This window comes from Chenopodium album, chromosome 3 (assembly GCF_948465745.1).
Source record: "Chenopodium album chromosome 3, dcCheAlbu1.1, whole genome shotgun sequence".
NCBI classification, from domain to species: domain Eukaryota; kingdom Viridiplantae; phylum Streptophyta; class Magnoliopsida; order Caryophyllales; family Amaranthaceae; genus Chenopodium; species Chenopodium album.
In genome coordinates this window covers 18,928,844-18,946,017 of record NC_137836.1, presented here as the reverse complement: position 1 = coordinate 18,946,017, position 17,174 = coordinate 18,928,844, and the positions used below count along the sequence as shown (strand labels likewise).

Genomic DNA, 17,174 nt, shown 5'->3' with positions numbered 1-17,174 from the left:
ATCCCATGACGTTAAAGTCAAATCATGGGGGTGCTTTCTCTTTGTGGACGGGAGTTGGGATTTCATCAGTGAAGTAGCAATCCAAGAAAATCTCGAATCCCGGTTGTCTTATGCCGTTTACAACAAATGGCTCGGGAAATTCATGGCATGGATAGTCCTCTCCTTCTTTTATAAACTGACCATTAAGCGTAAGAGGGTACTGATCCATTGGAATTGCTTTCTTTTGAATGCGAGCGTCCCTACGTGCTTTCAACTTTTCCTGGGCTCGCTTGAGATCTTTCCGAGTCGATTCAAAACCAAGTCCGAAAGTATCTAACTTAGGGAGGCCAGGTGACTCCAGCGGTTTTGCTATTCCTTTCTTCTTTCCTAAAGTCATCCCAGGAAAGTGTCCTTGTTTCTTCAGCATGGCATTGACAATCATGTTGGAATGGGGGTCATGGCAAAGAGATGTCCTTTCATCCTCCTGGATTAAGGAGACTTCTTCGTTAAAGCCCCATAAGTCATCATCATCCTCGTCGTGTTCCACATTAATAATTGGATTTTCTATAGATTTGATTCTCATTGGCGAAGCATCTATAGTGATTGGAATTCCCCCAACTATAGCTTTCACTTGTTGGTGGAGAGATGAAGGGACGGCCTTTAGATCATGAAGCCAAGGGCGCCCCAACAATAAGTTGAATGAAGCTTTGATGTCCACTACATGGAAAGTAGTAGCATGTTCTATTGCTCCTGCCGTTACATTTAGGGTAATCTTGCCAAGAGCTTAACGACGAGTATTATCATAGGCTCTTATTCCTTGTATGGACGGAGTTAAATCTTCGTCCCTTATGCCGAGCATCCTCACGGTTCTAAGTGGACAGACATTGATAGCCGATCCATTGTCTACAAGAGTCATAGGAACATTCATCCTTTTGCAGACTACTGTGAGGTTTAATGCCTTGTAATGTTTGTCACCTTCTGGGGGTAAATCTTTGTCAGAAAAAGTGATCAAATTAATCGGACTAGGAAGGTCACTTGTAAGGAAGTTGGCTAGTCCCTTAGGAGTAGTTTCAGAATCTATCCCGATTTTATCTAAGGCATTCATTACAGCCGCCCTATGCTCTCGAGATGTTGCCAGAAGTTTCCACACATTCATCTCAACTTTTGTCTTCTTAAACTGTTTAACAATGTCGTTGTCTTCGATGATAGGTATGGGAACTTGATGTACGGTTGGCATAGGTTGTGTTGAAACGGGAGGTTGCATTCTCCCAGATCTTGTGAGGACGTCTATTGATGAATCTTCCTCAGCCCAAATGTCATCTGTGGTGTATGACACAGAAGGTGAAGGTCCTACCATGTCCTTTAGATAGACATCTTCTTCATCAATATCCCAAACTCTATTAATGGCTGTATCCTCTTCTTGTTGAACTTGGACTAGTTTCTTTTCATCAATCATTTTCTGTACCAAATCCTTGAATTTGAAACAGATTTCTATACTGTGACCCCCTGATTGATGATACTGACAGTAATATCTATCTGTCCTTTTTAATGACTCGAATGGTCTCGGTTCGAGAGGTTTGACCTCGCCACTCTCGGAGAGCATTTCGAACATTTGCGCATATGGGATCCCAATTGGAGTGTAGATTCTATTGCTCTTCTTGGGTTTTTCAGTGACTTGTAAGGGAAAGTGATTTGCCTCATAAGTCGTTCTCACCGTGAATTCTCTTTTAGGTTCTTCTTTTGGAAGTGGAAGCTCATCATATTTCTTATGGAGTTCGTTCATAACTTTGAGAGCTTCACGTAGTAGTTGCGATGCCTCCTTCATAGACAGTGTGAGCAATTGTATATCTTCCTTATTCGCCGGTTCTGGAAGACTATCCTTGACATCGAAAAATATCTCCTCTTCTTTTTCTATGGCACATATTTCTTTGACAGGTTTAATGAGAGATGAGGGGTCAACCTCGTTTTCCTCATCGGAGATAGCTAAGGTATGAGCTAGAGGTGCATTGTCAAGGCTTGGCTTCTTACTGGCAGGGGGCAACGGCAGTTTGTTATTGTCGATTAGGTCTTGGATAGCTTCCTTAAGCTTCCAACAGCTTTCAGTGGAATGGCCCCTACCTTGGTGATACTTGCAGTGTGCATTGGGGTTCCAGTTAACCGACCTCTTCTCAACTGGTGGGTCCCCGAATGGTCCAATGGGAGTTATAAGACCTTTTGCATTTAACCGATCAAATGCGGTGTCATAACTCATGCCAATAGGAGTGAAGCTCCTCCTAAATGGTTTCTTCTGTCCTTGGTTGTTCATGGTAAGAACTTCTCCTAAATTAAAGGTGCTAACATTATTTGAGTGGGCGGTTTTGGAAGAAGAAGGATTGTCGTTCTTCTTTCCTTTCCAGCCACTGTTGGAGTTATTGTTGGCAGCTTTTGACTTTGCCAAGTCATCTTCAATATTGATCTCAATGTCATAAACGGCCTTGAAGGTATGAAGATTATTTTGATACTTGAGATGCTTGGAATATTTTTCTTGGAGATTTTTGATAAACAGTCTCACAAACTCTTTTTCACTTGGCACCCCAATCATCTTAGCTGAGATTTCTCTCCACTTGTTAAAGAAAGAGGTGAAGCCTTCATTCTCTTTCTGTTTGAGGATTTCAAGTTCTCTATGGTCAGTCTCGACTTGAATGTTGCACTTGTACCTATCTACGAAAGCGTTGGCTATAGACTCCCAGGTAGAGGTCTTTTCTTTCTCGAGAGAAAAGAACCATTGTTGGCAAACGGTCTCGAGAGATAGTGAGAAAAGAGAAGGAAAGACCTTCTTATCGATACCCTTGATACTCATTATGGTTTCGAATGCTCTTAAATGAAAGTAAGGGTTGTCAATTGCTCTGAATTTTGGGATGTCGTTGGCGTTGAACTTCTGCGGAAGAAGATCGTTGTCCACCGAGACCCCTTGTGATGTAAGCTCTTGAAACTTGTAGTCGCTAGACAACTTGCTTAAACTCTCTTGCATGAGGTCCATTTGTTGTTGCTTCACGGGATCGTCGATCCTAAGTGCAAGAAGCTTTAGTGTCTCAGTCATAGTAGTCAGTTGGTTCTTAAGATCATTGACTTCTTCTTCAGTTGCCATTATAACCTTAGCTTTCCTCTTGCGAGCTATAGGTTTGTCGAAAAGTTGGACTTGTACGAAGAGGTTATCTTTGATTAATCGTCCTTCCTTTCTTGACCACGCGCTGTAAATTAAACCATTTTGCGTTTTAATTACTTGACTCAAATCATCTTGACTTTATGATTTATTTTAAGGGAAAAAGAAAAAGAAAAGGGTGCATATTTTTGGCAAAAATAATGTACATATTTTTAGGGAACTAAGTATTATTATTTTTATTGGAGGATTAATATCCGACTTACCACCCTAAAAAAAATAACGGAAAAACGCGCACACAAGACTCACTTAATCATGGTCAAAGTATGTGTATGGGTGTGTGTGTTGAGTGTAAGTGACATGCTTGGACTCTTGTGTAAGACCATGGGACTTAGTGCCTAAACTCGATCATTGATTCAATTAAACATTATTGACAGCAAAATTAACCGGATTAAACAGAAAACTGATTAATTAGACCCTAGGTGATGACTCAACCAATAATCCGAACTGTCGGCCAAGCGACAAGACTGGCGTCATACTGTGGAGCTTGGCGTCAGACAACATAAATTTCGTCAGGCGCTACACTCCATAGTGTGGCGCTACAGCTCAGATCTTGGCGCCAATATTGGAGCTTCGGTCTGGGACTGTTTTCGGTGTTATTAATCAACTGGGGTATGCCTAAAGTCGTACTAGGTCAATTCCGATTAAAGTATTAGACTTTATTGACTCAAATTAATTAATTAATTAATTAGGCAAAGTTCTTTAAGTCATTAATTTATTTAGTCTCAACACAAATCAACAAACGGTTAAGAGAAACATGGAATATATATGCACAACAAATAATGCACAATTAGTCAAGTAGGCACAACATGATGCAATGAGTTTGCAACCTAACCATGGCTCTAGTTCTCTAAAGTTCGGGATATGGTTTAGTCAAAAAGGGTCCATGGTTAATTGTCCGGATGCACCGCGCGGAAGCCTAACCGTAAAGGGTTGGCGCGAGTGGATGGGACACCGCGAGTTTAGAAAAACTCGCTTCCATGGTTTGGTGAATTCAACATCTCGGATGTACCCTTTGTTGCACAGAGCGTTCAATCGGGTAGATGGAGCATGAATTCCCAGAGGGTTATGTCCATATGTAGAACACATATGGGTTTCAGAAAAGTGAGAAAAAATTCAATCAGGAAGTAGGATCGAGCAAACAATAGGAAAAACCGGTTGAAATTAGAACGCATATTTCTGGCTCGGTATTGGGGGAAATTGGCGCCAGCAATCAGAGACTGGCGCCAGGTTTTAACTGTAGCGCCTGGCGCCAATGCTGGCGTCTGGCGCTACAACTAAAATTTTGGCGCCAAGCTCTGGCCCTTGAAGCTACTTCCCATATGCCTCAGCAGCTTTCTGTGCTCGATAAAATTTTCCAGTTTTGCGCGGTGTTATTTCAGTCCTAGTTGTGAAAGACGTTTCTCAAATTTCCTACGTGTAAAATCCTATGTTTTTAACTCATTACGGATGGTCTTTCCAATGAGATCTTTTTTATGCATATGACAATAATGTTAATCAAAATTACGCACATGAAATACTTAGAACTTTTCGAGTCTCATCCACTCATTCTAAATAATTGCCAAAACAAATTCAGGAACTAAAAAAAAAATCCTCCCCAGTGGAGTCGCCAAAAACTATAGGGAATAATTTCAAGCGTTAATCCCACTAGCTTGAACCCCACTGTGACCATACACTAAAGTACGGTGGCGTCCAAAAGGGAAGAAGATAGAGCAAAAGAGTCACCAACAAGTTTTTTAGGAACTTGTAAACCGTTCACGAGGTGAAGGTTACACCCCTTAACGATCCAAGAGATCGTCAACTTCATATGGTCTAGAACCAAATAAGGGTTCGGGGATGAAGGTACAAATCCAAGCTAAAAGAGATTGAACCTACCCTAATAATAGGCCTCTACTTGATTCTGATCGTATTCATGTGCGCTTTTTAATTAACATGCAATCATTAGGATTAACCCTAAACCTGTTTAATCTATGTTGGTTGAATATTAATGCACAAATAAACCTATTATTGGCGATCACTTGAATTATAATCATAATTAACCCTAAACAAGATTATTAATTATCTTATTAAGCATGATTACAAGTACCAATTCTCTTTAAACATGCATAAAAGGTGTGATCAAGCAATAACAATATATAATCAAGCAACATAATAATAATCAATAATCATGATAATAAAAATATAATCATCATAAATAAAATAATCATCATCAAAATAATAATAATAATAATATTCATAATCATCATAAATTATAATAATTATAATCATAATCATGTTCATGTTAACATTAAAGCATAATAAAAATAGCAAGATCATAGGCATGATACTAACAACATTAATAACAAACCCTAGCATGTCACTAAGCAATAAAAATCAAATCTTTAACCCTAACATGATATTAACAATCACAAATATTAGGAAGAACATAGGAAGCATCGCAGGAATCATATTTAATTTTAAAGTTACCCTAGACATGATACTAGGAATATCATAATAACAATATAAACATATTTCTACATCATAACATTAATTAATTAATAAAAGTACTTACTTTGAGGCTTCGTACCTCTTTCTAATAACAAAATACACACGTTATTAACTTCAAGGAAAATAATAAACAAACAATAAATTAAATAATTGAAATAGAGATTTGGGACCAAACCCTCATAAATTAAGACCTTTCACGTCTAGGGCGAAGGCAACTTCGAATATGGCTAGGTGTTTCTAGATCTTGTGAATGCGAAATTTTGTATTTGAGAAAAGGCTAGTTTAGAAAAGAGAGAGAGAGAGAATAATCAAGAAAATCTTAATGAGAGTTGGTGAATGATTAGTGAGAATAGGTGAATGATGGATGTAGATGATAAATGAAAACGGAGTTTTAAATACGATATTTATAGAGAAAATCAGCCAAAAAGATAAATTAGACAAAACAGAGTCTGATGCTCAGAAAACAGAGCTGGCGCCAACCCTATCTAGTTGGCGCCAGGCTTCAGCACTAGCGCCAGGCGCCAAGGCCTGGGGTTAGGCGCCAAGCTTGATACCAACGCCTTTTCGAAAATCCGATAAGTTTACCGTACTGGAGGATAAAATAATATAATTTCCTCAAAAATGCTATTTGATTTTGATTAAAACTCTGAAAAGTCAACAAAAGTCAATTTATCAATGCTAATTGAATTAGGAATGAAAAGAACCTTCTAGAAGATTCTAGAAGACTAAAACCATTCATAATTGCATTAGGAATGATAAATCATATTAGGCCCTCCCCTATATCATTGGGCCGTACATAAAGCTCAAACCGGACCCAGTTTAGTAAATTGGCCATATTTTCCTCAATATTCATCGGAATTGGGCTTATAATATATCGTTGGAAAGGTCTTTGCAAGCTCCGTCCAACTACACTACTATTGGACCCATATCATGGACCAACCAAACTGGATTGACTGTTTTCTTAAAATAAGTTTTCAAAAACAGAAAGAAGAGAAAAGAAATAAAAACTTTCCGCAACACTAGACTTTTCCACACTTTTGTTTCATTCGATTATGATTCGACGTGAAAGGTACTCATCACCGGGTTTGGTTTTGGGGAGACACAAATGGGTGTCTACACATCCCTTCCCAAGGTTAGGTAGATTTGGGTTGAAAAATGAAAGGTCAGTCGTTAGACAAGGCTCAAAGTGGTTTATCAAAAAATGATTGCATATTTGAAGAGTGAAAGGTGATGTGATGATGTGGCTACAAGCGGTGCCTCAAATCATTTATATACCTTGTGCTCAGTTCGACATGGATTTTTTTTTTTTTTTTTTTTTTTTTTTTTTTTTTTTTTTTTTTGCAATGTGATGATTATATGTAAGGAAATAAATGCTCATTTTATTTAAAAAGTGAAGGGTAAAAATCAAAATCTAAGAAATAAATTCAAGGAGGATGAAGGGTGCCTATGCTAGACTTATTGGGGAAAGAGTTTGAAAAAAAGAAGTAGAAAGCATAAAATCTTGGTGAGAAGCTTGCCTTGTGCATTTGTTTCATCATTACCCTCATTTTTTTTGTTTGTCAATCACATGACTCAAACTCGATTCAACATGCATGGATGGAAGAAGGTAGGAAGAATGAAGGTTGTGATATGGAGAAATCATGTAGAGAATGGAAAGATGATGTAGATGGAGAGATATGAAAAATTAGGAATATAATGTAACCCCAACTCAAATGACGGAAAAAACCGACTCATGCATGAACCTAGGACATGGTCATGGTGTGAAAAGAGTATGTACAAAGTGTGTGCTAAGACTAGTGAGTGTAGGTGACATGTTAAGACTTGTGTCATGACCATGTGGCTAGACTATGTGACTAGACTCAAGCAAAAACTAAGTTAAGACCTCACATTTATGCATTAAACTGGATAGGATGTGGTATTCTAGTCATAACTTTTTATCTGTGACTTGATTGGGATGACACCAACGCCAAATTAAAGATAAAACTCGGGGCTACAGATCCATTGGTTGTACGACTCGTAGTTCTTTCTAGAACTCTGGATATGACCAAAACAAGTTGATGCTTGTGCAGTATACGGGAATAAAAATTCGGGTTGACTTAAAGGAACTATGGCTCGATTTAAGGTATATTTTTTTAAGCTCAAATTAATTAATCAAAGCCCTTTTAGTCATTGGTTATTTTATTAAGACTTATTTACGAACACAAGTCAAACCAAACGGTTAGTTTAGTCACATAATAAGTATGCACAAGTAACAGATGCACAAATAGTCAAGTAGGCACAATATGATGCAATGAGTTTGCAACCTAACCATGGCTCTAGCTCTCTAAAGTTCAGGATATGGGTTAGTCAAAGAGGGTCCATGGTTATGAGTCTGGATGCATCGCGCGGAAGCCTTACCTTTGGAAGGGTTGGCGAAAGTGGATGGGACCTCGCGAGTTAAACTCACTTCCATGGTTTGGTGAATTCAACATTCTCGGATGTACCCTTTGTTGCTCAGAGCGTTCAATCAGGTAGATGGAGCATGAATTCCCAGAGGGTTATGTCCATATGTAGAACACATATGGGTTTCAGAATAGTGAGAAAAACTCAATTAGGAAGTAGAATCGAGCCAACGGTGCTAGAACTAGTCGAAATAAGAACGCATATTTCTGGCTTGGTATTGGAAGAACGCAGCGCCAGCCTACAGGAACTGTCGCCGGGATATGAGCCCTGTCGCCTGGCGACAGAGCCATATCTTCGGCGTCAGGCTCTATTTTCTAGACGCTAGTTCCTACATGCCTCAGCAGCTTTCTATGTTCTTAAAATTTTCCAGTTTTTCGCAGCATTATTTCAATTCTAGTTGTGAAAGCTATTCCTCAAATTTCCTACGTGTAAAAAAACTATAGTTTTGACTCATTACGGATGGTCTTTCCCATGAGAACCTTTTTTTATGCATGAGAACCCATCAAAATTACGCACATGAAATACTTATAACTTTTCGAGTCTCATCCACTCATTCTAAATCATTGCCGAAATAAATTTCAGGAATTAAAATAGAAATCCTTCCCAGTGGAGTCGCCAAAAACTATAGTGAATATTTCAAACATTATCCCAAACTTGAACCCCACAGTGATCATACATTTAAGCATGGCAAAGGAAAGGAAGCTAGAGAAAAAGAGTCGCCAACAAGTTTTAGGAACTTGTAAACCGTTCACAGGGTGAAGGTTACACCCCTTAAAGATCCATGAGATCGTCAACTCCAATAGTTCTGGAACCAAGACTGGAAGTTTGGGGATGAAGGTACAAATTCAATCTAAAAGAGATTGATCTTTCCCTAATAATAGGCCTCTACTTTATTCTTCTCGTATTCATGTGTGCTTTCTGACTAACATGCAATCATTAGGTTTACCCTAAACCTGTTTAATCTATCTTGGTTGAATATTAATGCACAAATAAAACTATTATTGGCGATCACTTGAATTATAATCATATTAGCCCTAAACAAGATTATTAATTATCTTATTAAGCGTGATTACAAGTACAAATTCCCTTTAAACATGCATAAATGGTGTGATCAAGCAATAACAATAAATATAATCAAGCAACATAATCACAATAACAATAATCATGATAAAAATAAAGCATAATAATAGCAAGATCCTAGGCATGATACTAACAAGATTAGTAACAAATAATCCCTAGCATGTCACTAAACATTAAAAATCAAATCTTTAACCCTAACATGATACTAACATTATATTAGGAAAGAAAATAAGAAGAATCCTTTTAATCATACTTGATATTAGAAATATTAATTAACCCTAAACATGATAATAGGTAGCAATAAAACATCCTAACATGATACTAGGAAGCAATAAAACAATCTAAGCATGATTTCTATATCATAATATCAATTAAAACAATTAAAGCACTTACTTGGATGCCTCATATCTCTTTCTAATAACAAAATACACACGTTAGTAACTTCAAGGAAAATAATAAAATACAATTAAATTAAATAATTGAAATAGAGAATTAAGAAAGTTTAGACTAGATTTGGGACCAAACCCTCAGAAACCAAACCTTTCACGTCTAAGGCGAAGGCAACTTCGAATTATGTTAGGTGTGTCTAGATCTTGTAAATGCATAATTTTATTTGTAAAAAGGGTTGGTTTAGAAAGAGGGAGAGAGAGAATCAAGAAATTCTTGATGAGAGTTGATGAGAATTAGAGGGAGAATTAATGAGAAATGATGATAACGGAGGTCTAAGGACGCTATTTATAACGAAAACAGTCCGGATTTGATAAAAAAGAATCTGAGTTTGCAAAGAAGTAAAACACGACGCTGTCGCCGCAATTGCCATTGTTGCCGCGTGACAGGGCTTGTCGCTGTGCGACAAGCCTGTCGTTCGGCGCTACAGGACAATTTTTGTGGATTTTGTTTTTATCATATCTTTTGATCCAGAAGTCCAAATAAGGCATATAATATGTCGTTGGAAATCTCTTGAAGTCTAATTTCCAACCTTATTAGAATCAGTATAAAACTTATATAGATAAAAAGATATGTCCGAAATAGTGGAAGAGTGTCAGTTTTGGATAGAGTTTCATATTCCATTCATATCTTTTTCGTTATAGCTTGGATTTAACATTATAATATATCATTGGAAAGATAATTTCAAGATATATCAAACCATATAAGATTTGGATAAATATTATGAGGCACGAAAATAATTTTTTAATATATTCCATCTTGTACAAAACAAGGATTCTTAAAAGAAGTAGTTTTATTCAATTTCAAACTCTTTGAAACATAATTATCAATTCTAACTCCATTAGGATTTAAGAGAACCTTCTAGAGTATTCTAGAAGACTATAATAAATCCTAATAGCTTTAGGAATGATAATTAATAATAGGTCCTCCTCTAGATCATTGGTCCGCATATAAGAACCAAAACGGGCCCATTTTAGTATTTTGGCCATAACTTCCTCATTATTCATCGGAATTGGGCTTATAATATATCGTTGGAAAGGTCTTTTCAAACCCCATCCAACTACACCATTATTGGACCCTTTTCATAGACCAAACTAAACTAGAATGCATGTTTTTAAAAAAGAGGGTAAGAAATATTTTCAAAAACAGAAAGAAGATATATTATAAAAAACATTCTCATTACTAGACTTTTCACACTTTTGCTTTGTTCGATAATCAATGAAATGAAAGGTATTCATCACTGCGTTTGGTTTTTGGGAGACACATTTGGGTGTCTAGAATAACCCACCAGTAGTCTTTTAGCCCCAAAAGCTTCTACCTTTTCATGAAACTTCACCTTTTAAAAATACCTCAATCGTAATTGCACTTTATTATAACTAGTTTTTGTACACGCTCGTGTTGCACGCGCACCATTTGTTAATATAATTTAGGAAGCCAATATTTTAATCGTTAAAATAATCAATTTGGTTTAGTTTTTGTAATTTTTTGCATGACTTTGTAGTCGTATGAAATATAAATTATTGGAATGAGTGTGTAAGATATAATTACTACCTCCGTTAACTATTATTTGCAACAAAGGGGTATTATTTGTGAGATATAAAATATTCCTTTGTTGCAAATAATAGTTAACGGAGGTAGTATTTCATATCGAATATATTAATGCTAGCAATTATTTAGATCACAAACAATTGATAAGCATTGACACTTATGTTGATATGGAGCATAGAAAATTAGAAAATTTAATATCATTGCTTGGATTGGATCACATGTTTGAGCTTTGTCTTTCTTTGTGTTAATTATTTCTCGGCCATGGGTTACTCAAGCTACTTGGTAGAGGTTACTTGAGCTACTCCTTATCAAGTAACTCCTTAAGCAACCCTTGACTAAGTAACCCCTCGAGTAATCCATGACTAAATCCCTCGAGTAACCACTAACTGAGTAACCCTCCCCCTCAAGTAACCATTGATTGAGTAACCCCTCAAGTAATTAACCCATGACTAAACCCTCAAGTAACTACTAACTGAACTCCTTAAATAACCCTTTACCGAGTAACTCGAGTAACCACTGACCGAGTAGCTCGAGTAACCCATGACCGAGTAACCCCTAATCGAGTAACCCCTCAAGTAACCCTTGACCAAGTGAACCCCTCGAGTAACTCTTGTCCGAACCCGTCAAGTAACCCCTGATTGATTAACCCCTCAAGTAACCCTTGACCGAGTGAACCCCTCGAGTAACCCTTGTTTCAACCCCTATCAAGTAACCCCTTACCGAGTAACTCGAGTAACCCTGACTGAATAACTCGAGTAACCCCTAACAAAATTACTCAGGTAACCCCTGCCACAATTTGTTTCAAAATAATTGCAACACTATCACTACTACAAAAAGCGTGCTTTTTAAAAGTTTTTCAGCCTTTTTTCGACATATAAAAGCGTCGCAAAAATCTTTCTCGACGCTTCTAAAAAGCGTCGAAAAAATGCGAGTTGAAAATTTTGCCAACACAAAAAAATGTCGCGAATTTCGACGCTTTATTGTGTCCAAATTTTTATACGAAGCGTCGCAACTTGCCACGATTGGTGCACTTTCTTAACTTTTGCGACGCTTTTTCACGTCAAGAATTTTAAATTGGTGACGTTTTTCTATGTCCAAATTTTCATACATTTGCTATTTAACATTTTGGAAACGCTTTTTCCAGTCCATATTTTCTAATTTGGGGACGCTCTTTCTTGTCTAATTTTTATTTTCTTTTTTTTATTTTCTTTTTAAATTTCTAGAATACCAAATAAAATACTTTAGTCACTAATAATTATTTCTAATATACTAATATTACAAAAAAAAATGTACAACAAATTTATGCCAATTTTTTTATTAAATATAAATATATTATAGCATATGTACAATATCTCATAGTAATGGGTTTTCTATTACAACAAGTACAATTCCAACTTATGCTTTATTCATGACTAGTTGTAGTGGAACAAAATTCAGAATCACTAATTGAAATCTTTAAATAGCACAATTCTCTCATGTCCCAGCTGCTTTGCCACACACCCATTCTAGCCGCTGCCACCTCAGCTTGTTCAACACCCCACCGAGCCTTCAACCTTATAACAGCCGCAGCCACAACGCACCCTTCATCATCCCTTAACACCACGAACAATCCAATCTGGTTTCCCGCAGCCATATTAGCATCAAAATCTATTCTGATCGCACCAGAAGATGGCAGCCTCCAATCACAAAAAACAAATTAAATACCAAAAACAAATTATTAGAGGTGGACCTACTTTGATAGCATCTACTTTAAGTGGAAAGAATAAAATAAGAGGCAAACCTTCTAACATGCTGAGAATATATATGGTGCATTAACGATGTAATAAGTATTAGTCTTCTCTAGATAGTTCAAGTCGTCAATAGTTGTTATTATAGTCAGCAGCTGCAAATGAATAGATGCAATAAAATTATGACCAATCTATCCATCAAATCTCATCTCAACTAGCTCTAAATAACTTTACCTTTTTAACTTTAGATTGTCCAATATAATCAAGGAAAAATTAGAAATAATACTCCCAAATTTCATCAATTTTTGTAGAATAATCCCAACTTTGGATTATACTAGAATAATCTGAACTTTAGGGGGTGTTCTTTTTCATAAATCCCAAAAACCAGTGACCGGTTGAATATGTTTATTGTATTTTTATTTTTTTTAAAGTGACATGTGTCACATGTTAATTGGTTAAAAAAATTAAAATTAAAAAAAATTTAAAACAAATAAAATAAATAAATAAAAAACACCCAGCCTCAAACTCCCAACTCCGGCAACCCCTCAATGCCGGAAGCTACCCCAACTCTGGCAACCCCTCATCTTCTTTATTCTCTCAAATTCTCAATTGCCCCTAGCCACTAAACCCGGCCACCTGCGCCGTTGGTCAGACACTCCCTCGAAACCCCTCCCTTGAAACCTTCGTTTTCGTTGGTGGGTTTTTGGGGTTTTAACTTTAGGGGCTGCGATTTAGGGGTTTCGGGGATGCGATTAAGGGTTACGGTGGTTGTGTGAGGTTAGGGTGATTTCGCTGGTTGCATGGGGTCACGACCAAATGAAATCCGGTCACGAAACTCACTTGAAACCATTCCCTTAATCCCGAAATGACCTAAATCACCCCTGAATTTGCGAAACTACTTCAGTGGCTGCGTTTTGGGGTTTTAATTCCTGCGAACTTGGGGTTTCGGTGGTTGCGTGGGGGAATTGGAAGGGATTTTGGGAATGGGGAGAAACAACGACGCATGGGGTGGGGGATAGGCGGCAGTTCGGAGAGGGGAGGGGGTGGCGGTCTGGCTATGGTGGTGCGGGAAGGGGACGGTGGGGGAGGGAGGTTGGTGGGTTTTCTGATTTTTTGGTTTTTTTTGTTTTTTTGGTTTTTTTTAAAATTTTTGGACCAATCAGAGCTTGTCACGTGTCAAATGACCTGATATAGTAGGTCATCGACTTTGTTAACCTGATAGGGATTGAAGAAAAATAGCACCCCCTAATGTTAAGATTATTCCAGTATAATCCAAAGTTGGGATTATTCTACAAAAATTGATGAAAGTTGGGATTATTATTTCTAATTTTTCCTATAATTAATCCCATTAAGCCAATGATTATGAAATCCATCTAGAGTCATCTCAGTTCGAGAATAAAACTGATACCCCACATCAATTCCTGCACATTTCACAAACAACGGAACCCAGTTAGTCTCAGAACTGAGATAATGAGAAATCCTTTTTTCTCGGGTTACAAGCACCAACCAGGAAGAAAACCAATTGACTTCTCAGGATAAAATATTTCATTCTTCTCTATTATCTGTCACCAACACATTGAAACAAGTCAACAGCGAATGTAAGTACAACTTGTAATGATTTCACAGTAGGAAGAGTCTAGAAAATGCATGGACAACAATCATATTTGCTTCACAACAACAACACCACAATATATTTTGCAATGTATGAGTGATAAATCAACAACTATATTGTCGATGTGACATCAGTTTAGACGTAAGATCATGTATAGTTAAAAAAATTTACAGAAAGGATTGAAGGCATATTGAGATACGTAATATAATACTGTAGTATAGATGACTATAACAGTCTGAGCCAAAAGGTCTACCATCTAAAGCAATGACATCTGTAGATTGATACAGTAGCAGAAGAATCTCAATTCAATTTGCAAGTATTATTCACATATTAATTATAGGATTGAGTTATGACACGTGAAGGAGGTAAGACTTGAGCCAGTAATCTACATAGTATTCCCTCTAGACATAGGAATTAAGTTATAGAGTATTACAAGATGGGAAGGAACAAGGAAATGATACTTTTCAGCAAAAACAGCCTGGTAGAAAAACCTGATCCATCTCTTATTGATATGAAAAGCCAAATTATTAGTCTTCTCCAGCTCGATCATTTAACAATTTTGTCCTCCACATACCTTACAGGATATTAATGGGACAATGAAAGAATTGAGTTGAGAAACATTAATGGTTTAAAAAGATACCTTTATTTGATTAAGGGCGGATAATTTTAAGCCAGTCATATCAAGCACCTTGATGCAGCTACTAATCAATCGTCCACACTTCTGTGACGCCATTGGTTGCAGAACACAAATCAAAAAGTCCTTTAGATATAGAAAAACACATATGTGCTCCACATGAATACACCCATACAAGCATCTATTCATACTTAAATACTCACCATTACAACACGGTCTCTGTAATCATTCATTTGGATGTGTGATTTCATGTAGTAGTGGACCTATAGAAACAAATGTGATTCAAATAAGAGATAATTATAGTATTATATACAAGAGTAACAAAGTATAGAAGTTAAAAGCAGAGAGATCCTTTTAAGCCAAGCAATAGTTTTGCATAATCATAACATTACACCTTTATTGGCCAAACAGAAAAGATTTTTCCCTACCATTCCAAGCAGCAAGCATGGCAAGAAACAGAGAACCTATCCAGGAATACCTAATCTTACAATCAATCATCAGTATGAACAGTTTAGTGAAGCTGAAAAGAAGAAAACTGTCGGACTGCCCACGGAACATCTTGTGTTTCTAATCTCAATAACTAATAACTCAGTTCAACTAAATCAATGACTCTACCAGGGCAAACAGAGTTTATCCTGAACATTAAAATAGCCAAAGTCCTAAACCATGAAGCATTAATCATCCATGAAATTAAATCATTCTAATGAAGCGGCACAAAAGACAATAGCCCATGGGACATCTTGATCGCAATTCAATTATTTAATTAAGTGTCGAAATTCGATTCTTTTTTTAATTTTTTTTCTTTGCATTTATCATAATGCAATAGTTGACACTGCAAGAGAAAAGATACATATAAAGCAACTCAATCCCCTAATTATCATTCAACACACTTTCTAAATGGTAAAAGGGGCCAAAAAGTGATTAACTTGCGGATGCTTTATCATATGTACTATGCCCCACACCGACAGCAATAACAAGCATACCCTGATAAACACATAAACCACCTTTAGTTGAAATAATACAATTGCAATTCTTTGTTGAAAGGTACCAGAAGCCAAATGCACCCAAAGGATATAGATGAAGGTAGTTTACCTCTTTTGAGTGGCCTAAAAGTCCTACAAGCTGAGAGTCACGCACATTTCGGTACAACTCCGTAGGAACTATTGGTTTCTGGCCAAATGAAATTACTGGATTAGAATGTTAGATCATACATACAGTCTCCTCATGATAATCCACCCACCATGTAAAGACTAAAACTTCCTAAAAGACATTAGTGAATAGTGATACAAAAGAGAAAATTTAAGAAATCACAAAAAAAAAAAAACCTTGAAAGAAGAGAGAAGGAGATCAAGAGACATGCAAATCCAATAGTAAATTCAGAGAAAGAGAGCGTTTTTGAACCTTATTAATTAATATTTAAATTTATATAGCCATTTTCAAATACCATACTTGATTAATTGGACTTTAATTCAAACAAAAAAATGAGTTTAGGGTTAATAACAAACCTAATTTCATGTAAAGAAAGCGGAAAAATGAAAGAGATAAAGCAAATCAAGAATAAAAAAATTACCAATCGGCACCAATTCAGCCGATTAAACACTATCTAAACCCAAAATCACACAGATGTAAACAAGAATAAACAAAAGAACCTCTAATTTAAAAAAAATATATATAAATTGAAGAATAAAATCACCTAACCTACTCCAATACCCCAAACTTCTGCAAAATCAGCAATAAAAGGTCTCGCCATGGATCTCGACTTCGTAACTCCAAGGTTTTTCACTAATCCTTATGCACAAAATAATCGAGCAATTTGGGGATCTAAGAGTTTATTGAAATGAAAATTAAAATTGGGTAGAAGAAAATCAACACCATCAGCCTTAATGCGTGAAGATATGCAACCAATCCCACCAAGGCCATGATAGAAGATCCGAGTGAAGAAGACGATTGAAGAGGGAGAATTTTCATTGAGGGCTAGGGTTTTAGACTTTCAGTTATTGGGGAGAAGATATACGGGAA

General features: G+C 36.7%; 1 protein-coding gene across 1 annotated transcript; it reads right to left on the bottom strand.

The window, feature by feature from the left end:
• Window positions 1–12,965: 12,965 nt before the first annotated feature.
• LOC145624918 (uncharacterized) lies at window positions 12,966–16,905 on the bottom strand. Its single transcript, XM_081678003.1, has 8 exons — window positions 16,858–16,905; window positions 16,726–16,758; window positions 16,371–16,415; window positions 16,248–16,325; window positions 16,086–16,139; window positions 15,368–15,418; window positions 15,162–15,281; window positions 12,966–13,064 (listed from the first exon to the last, which is right to left on the bottom strand). Exons 1-8 carry the CDS (start codon window positions 16,903–16,905, stop codon window positions 12,966–12,968), a joined length of 528 nt encoding a protein of 175 aa, XP_081534129.1.
• Window positions 16,906–17,174: the final 269 nt, after the last annotated feature.

Coding starts and splice junctions, on each gene's coding strand:
- LOC145624918 (XM_081678003.1), bottom strand. CDS start 16,905: ATGGCGAGACCTTTTATTGCTGATTTTGCAGAAGTTTGGGGTATTGGA. Junction 16,140..16,247: donor TTTTAGGCCACTCAAAAGAG/GTAAACTACCTT, acceptor TGTGTTTATCAG/GGTATGCTTGTTATTGCTGT. Junction 13,065..15,161: donor CCGCCCTTAATCAAATAAAG/GTATCTTTTTAA, acceptor ATTCATTTGCAG/CTGCTGACTATAATAACAAC.